We start from the raw sequence: 6,000 nt of genomic DNA, 5'->3' as shown, positions 1-6,000 counted from the left end.
CATATGTAAGCTATAATGTCTGTGTCACCATCCATAGGTCTCAGAATGTAGGAATGCAGTCCACTGACATTTTGTACAAATGTTGTCTATGCCTATGTTTGGCTGTAAAGCAGAGATGATTAAACAATGTTTGTTTCTAAATGCTTCGCTCTGTTTTGTGGACAAACAGAACAGCTAAAAAAGACAAATTTACAAAAGAAACATTTATCCAATTTCCAAATTTATAATAAAATAGAAATGGCAATGCAAGACTAAATATAAATATAATTTATAATACATTAAACTGCTTCCAGTGCAGCTGTGCCATTCCATACAAAACAATTCTTAGATTTCATACATATGTACAAGATATAAAGCCAAAGGTTACAAAAAGAACCATGGACGCCAAGGGTTAACAATCATCACTGGGAAGCAAATATTCGCCGCCACTTGTTTCGAAATGATTAGGAACCTTTCTCGATCACAAGAACTTGAATGGACCAACTGCTCTAAAAACCAGCTTCACTTGTGTCGACATCATGTTCCTGCAGGATAAAAATAGATAATTACATAAAACGTTCCCTTTTATTCAAGCAATTATTAAAACAGTACATTTCACCAAGTCATTTAGTATACAAATCATTTGTGAATGCCTTATATATCCCTCATAATTATAGGAAGCTTGAACAATCTGGAAGTCCCTTCTGTTTTTGCTGAATCAACACAAAAAGCATTCTGCTCGTCATAATTAATCTTGGGTAGGAGTTAAGTACACTATATAAAAATAATTGTTCAGCGCAATATAGACAGTAAAAATGTTTTAGGACTGAGTCCTCAGAAACACACTATTCATAATAGTACATAACAAGCTTAGAAGAAACTGCATGCATGTTTTACTTTACTCCAATCCGTTGTGGGCATGTTCTGGATTGGTTCTACTTTTTGTTAAATCCAGTTGTAGTTCCTACTCTTACTGATTTGTTTTGGAGAAAAATAAGTATCTTTTATTCTGGTCAATTCCTCTTGATTAAATCCCTTTTTTAAAATGTATTTTATTTTTATTGTTGTTTTTTAGTTCGTTTAACTTTTACAACCATTGAGTTATTTTTATGCATTTTTACAGAGTGTTTCAACACAAATTAAACATATACAGTCAAATATCCACCATGTGGGCTTCAACACATCTCTGTACTTACTACATGTTTTTTTACAACTATATTATTGTTCTATGGGCAATATACAATAATTTCAGTTCAAGTTAAACATATAAAACAAGATGTATCATGTGTGGACTACGCCACATCTCAATAATTACTATAAAACTTCAGTTTAAGAGAGAGAGAGAAAAGAAAAAAGAAGGAGAGAAGAAAAGGTGGAGGACAAGTTCCTAAATTCACTTCTCTCCACCTTACTCCCCCTCCTCCTCCCATCTCTCCCCCCCTTTTTTCCTATTTAAAAATCTTTAGAACCGTAGCTTTGTCCTGTAAGTGTGTACATCTATTCTTGGTTGCTCTTTCTATTTCGCTACGTTGCGGGTACATCAAGAGTAGATCATTTAAGCATCACATTGCTTTACTTCCACAAATAATTGAGAAATAACCTTCTTACGTTCAATTATAATTCCATAAAAATAGAGCTACTTTCATGTATTCAGCATTATGTAAATAAAGTCTAAAAACATTGCGTTCTTCAAACACCGCCATATTTTGAACGTTAGTCAGGCGGCATATATGGCGATTCATTTACCAATTTTATATCAGCTTCTGGCGTCATATTTCACAGTTTCATTTAATAAGCCCAAAGTGTGTAAATACAGAGGTAGAGGAAGTCCCTTTCATTCTATGTTCCTAGTGGAATGCCTTAGAATGGGCCAAGCACAAAACGTACTCAAAGAAACAAAGTTAACCCTTACAGTGAACAGAGGGAAGGGTGCGGTTTGTTTCCAGAAAGTCAAGCTGTCTTCAGAAAGGTGAGGAAATTAAAACATACGGTGGCCCGATTTGGCAGCTTTATTCCATTGTTTGGCTTGGGAAGTACTGCAGATTTGATTTAAGATTGCGATTTTCCTACTTAAAATATATGACAGCCATTACTTAATTACCCTGTGATAGTCTTTCCTGTGCTTGTAACTCTTTAATGGCATATTCTTTGAATATTTCACCATCTAGTGGTTGGTTCACAGTATTACATAGTGTACACTTCCAAGATCAAAGTAGCATCTGCAGGGATTGTTCTTGTGACACTACTCCTTCTCCATGTGCAGGCTCCCACAATGCCCCTGGATGCCTACATCCTCAAGATTGTTTGTTTTCTGCAAATGTGTTGGACTAAAAGCAGGTTGTATTAGTGGTCAGCAAAGTCCTTTTAAGTTATTTAGAAATTGGGAGTCAGTGAATATTAAGCAATGAGCCTATCCTTGATTCTGTCTTTTGAACACATTGTTCCTTAATAAAGGATCCAAATCCTGCTCTACGGATGCCTAACTAAGACTGTTATCCACTAGACATTCTAATATGAATTGTTCAAAATAAATTGAACACAATTTGCCAATTTTCTCTGGAACTTAAATACTGTCCATGATTTTATCCCTGGGGAAAAGTTGGGGGAAAAGGAAAAACAGAAATAACCATAAGTTTTACAATCATCATTTTTCTTTTAATGGATATTCTATCCAATAAAGGCTCACTACCTTACCAATGGTACTATACAAGTCTTCAAATTTGAGAGTTTAGCATTGGAGTATTTTGTTGAATCTGAAGAAACAAAATATATTCAATAGTATTATTTACTGTCCAACAACCTTTTGATAGCTGTTCCCTAATGATTAAAATGACTTTCTAAGGTGTTATACCCGTCTTTATTGGTGGACTTAATTAGTATTCACTCTTGTTGTCAGGCCAGTCCATACCTCTCAATACTCTTGGGCAATTGGCTCTATGAAAAAAGGAGTAGTGTGTGTGTCTAAGTAGGTCCTTTTATATAGGTATGCCACGGTATGAGTGTACTGTGGTCAATATTCCAAATACTGCAGACTAACCTTTGCCAGCAATCTTAGTGCAACTAGTTTATCTCTCAAAATAGCAGCATTTTGTGTGTGGACGGACCCACTGCCATTTTGAAATGCGTATTCAAACGCATTTTGTGCAATGGCATCATGCATTATTGCCGTCATGGCGCATGAAGTAAATAAACTTAGGGTTTGTCATGTACTATGATAGCATATTGCTATGACAATAGTACATTAAATATTGGAAACACACATTAATAATGATCAGTTTTTCAACTATCGAATCTCCTGCAGTGTTATAGTAGATTGTGTCATTTAAAAATAAAACTGATTGCTTATCTGTGTAAGCATTCTTTGTGACCCATCTCTATCCCGACCAACTATTAACATCACATTAGCACATTGTTTCTAGGAATTCATTCAGACTATTCCATTCAGTGCTCCGCATGAGCATGTATATTTATATTGTTGGCTCAAATTTTTGTCTTTAGATTGACTGCACCCGACTGTCGCATTTTGAAAGAACCCTTATATGTGTACGTACAAACCTTCGCATATGCCAGTGTCAATCTTAATATGATTATATTGGAAGTGAGCTCAAAAATATGAATTCACCACATTGGTTTAGTTTATATTGACCACTCCACAGTAATAATCATAAATACAATAATAACTAAACCAACCCTGTTTTTTTTTTTTAATATTTATTTTTAACTTTTTACTGCATCAAATAAACAGAGCTCCAACAGGGAGCCACACAATGCAATTCCCAACAACAGTTCCCCCGCCCTTCCGCCCCCCACCCCTCATGTCCACTGTAACTTTGGTTGCCTCCATCTTTTGTCTGCGTTGGAAGGAAAGCTTTCCACGTTTCCCATGTGTTCCTTCATCCCATGGCCTCTCGCTCTAGGGGCTCGGATTGTCCGAGTCTGAAGCTTCAGCATTGTTCATCAGGTAAGTGACGTATGGCCCCCATATGTCGGGAGGACGCGCATGCAAAGGCAGCGTTCGAATAAATTCGGTGTCCATATCTTGGCAGTATGTTATATCCCTTTCCCAGTCTACAATCTTGGGGAGTGGGCCGCGACCCCACGACATAGCAATTCTTCTTCGTGCTAGCACCATGAGGAGTACCGCCAACTTGCGTGACGCTGGCTGTAAATATTTAGTGAGGCCGAGGAGCGGTCCCAGCGGTAAGGGGGTCATCTGTTCACCTATAATGTCGGATGTTATTTGTATAACGGAAGTCCAGAAGCGTTGGATGCCAGGACAACCCCATGCCAGATGAAGAAAATCAGCGTTGGCAAATGTGCATCTCTCACAATGGGCCGACGCTTCCGGGTGGTGTCTATGTTTCCTGACTGGGGTGTAGTATGTTTGGTGCACGAAGTTAAAGTGTATTAGCTTATATCGAGAATTTAGCGCTACCTTTTGAGTCTGTCGAAGAATATAGGCCCAGTCTTCCTCATTAATCGGTTCTTGTATAGCCGATTCCCACTTTCGTTGCACTTTAGGTTGAAGTTTCCGGGTGTCCCTTAAAGTTTTGTACAGCGTTGACACCAGTCTACCTTCACCTTGTGCTAAAATTGTGCTATGTAACAGATCCCACATGGGGGGTTGCTTAGGGAATGTGGGAAATAGCCCCTGAAGAGTGTGGCGGAGTCTAAAATAGAGAAAGACATCCAAGGATGTGTTCCCTCCCCTGTCTTTAGCCATTTGTGAGGTTAGAAAGGTGCCCTCTGGGAAGAGGTCTCCCAGCGATTTTATCCCTATTTTATCTATCCATATCAGGTATACTCTTTCATTCGTGAGGGGGATGCCGGGATGAATTTTATCGGTAGCAGGGGGGAAAATCGTATAGCCACTCCGTATTCGCTGGCGATCTTCTTCCATATTGCATATGTGGATAGGACTGTGTTCAGCGTTTTATGCGGCACGGGGATGTGGTTTATTATGACTGCAGCTAACAGGTCGGGGGAAGCTAAGGCCCGTTCCACTTGCACATGTGGTCTAATGTAGTGGGTCGAGTACCAGTGGCTTAGGAATTGGGCTTGGGCCGCCCAGTAGTATTTCTCTATATCGGGGAGAGCAAAGCCTCCACTTGATATTGGTAATGTAAGTGTGTTGTACGCTACCCGTGCTGGTTTCCCTGCCCATAGTAACTCTAGGATCAAGCTCTTGATTTTTGATAAGAAGGATTTGGGGAGGAGTAGCGGGATATTCGTAAAGATATACAGAAGTTTAGGGAGAATAACCATTTTTGTCAGTGAGGTCCTGCCCCACAGCGTTAGTGGTAGAGATTTCCATCTCTGGATACATTCTTTTAATAACTGCAGTGCAGTTACATAATTGTCCCTAAATATCTCGTGATGGCTTCGCGACATATTCATCCCCAGATAGCGCACCTTCGAGTTTTCACATTTAAACCCGTGGTCATCTGCAAACTCTGAAGTGCAAGGGGTCAGGGGGAACACTATCGATTTGGAATGGTTAGTTTTGAGGCCGGACATTAACCCGAATTTTATCACCTCTCTCATTACAGGGTTGAGATTGGTTTGGGGGTCACTGACGAACAGCATGACGTCGTCAGCATATAAAGAGACGACTAGTCTGTGAGGACCCAGCTTTAGCCCTCGACATAACTGCGCGGCTCTCAGCCTTGAGGCCAGGGGTTCCATCACCAGGGCAAAGATGAGGGCCGAGAGTGGGCAACCCTGTCTCGTTCCGCGCTCTAAAGTGATCCCTGTGGATCTGGTGCTCCCTAGTGTAATGTATGAGCGTGGTTCATTATATAACAAAGCTACTAGTTTCAGGAAGAAGTTACCCAGACCCATCTGCCTTAGTGTTGCGAACATGAAGGGCCACTCTACTGAATCAAACGCCTTCTCTGCATCTAACAGAACTGCTATTGCCTGTTGCGTCGGGTCCAGTGCCTCAATGACGCCAAATAGTCTCCTGATGCCGTATGTTGTGCTACGCCCCGGGATGAACCCGGCACCAGTGCCGGCATCAAG

General features: G+C 40.1%; 1 protein-coding gene across 3 annotated transcripts in view; it reads right to left on the bottom strand.

The window, feature by feature from the left end:
- Positions 1–203: 203 nt before the first annotated feature.
- The window catches only part of IFT52 (intraflagellar transport 52), a 770,870-nt gene continuing 765,073 nt past the window's right edge, over positions 204–6,000 (bottom strand). For 2 of the 3 annotated variants that reach the window (XM_069652339.1, XM_069652340.1), the window contains exon 15: positions 356–524. In XM_069652339.1, coding sequence (XP_069508440.1) covers positions 489–524 — 36 coding nt within the window. In that variant the 3' untranslated portion in view covers positions 356–488. Of the gene's footprint in view, positions 525–6,000 lie in introns of all 3 variants that reach the window. The other variant, XM_069652341.1, reaches the window with a different exon arrangement.

Source organism: Ambystoma mexicanum, chromosome 3p (genome assembly GCF_040938575.1).
Source record: "Ambystoma mexicanum isolate Mex_15411 chromosome 3p, UKY_AmexF1_1, whole genome shotgun sequence".
Taxonomy (NCBI): Eukaryota; Metazoa; Chordata; class Amphibia; order Caudata; family Ambystomatidae; genus Ambystoma; species Ambystoma mexicanum.
Note: the sequence above shows the minus strand (reverse complement) of the source record. Positions and strands in the feature narration are given on the sequence as shown.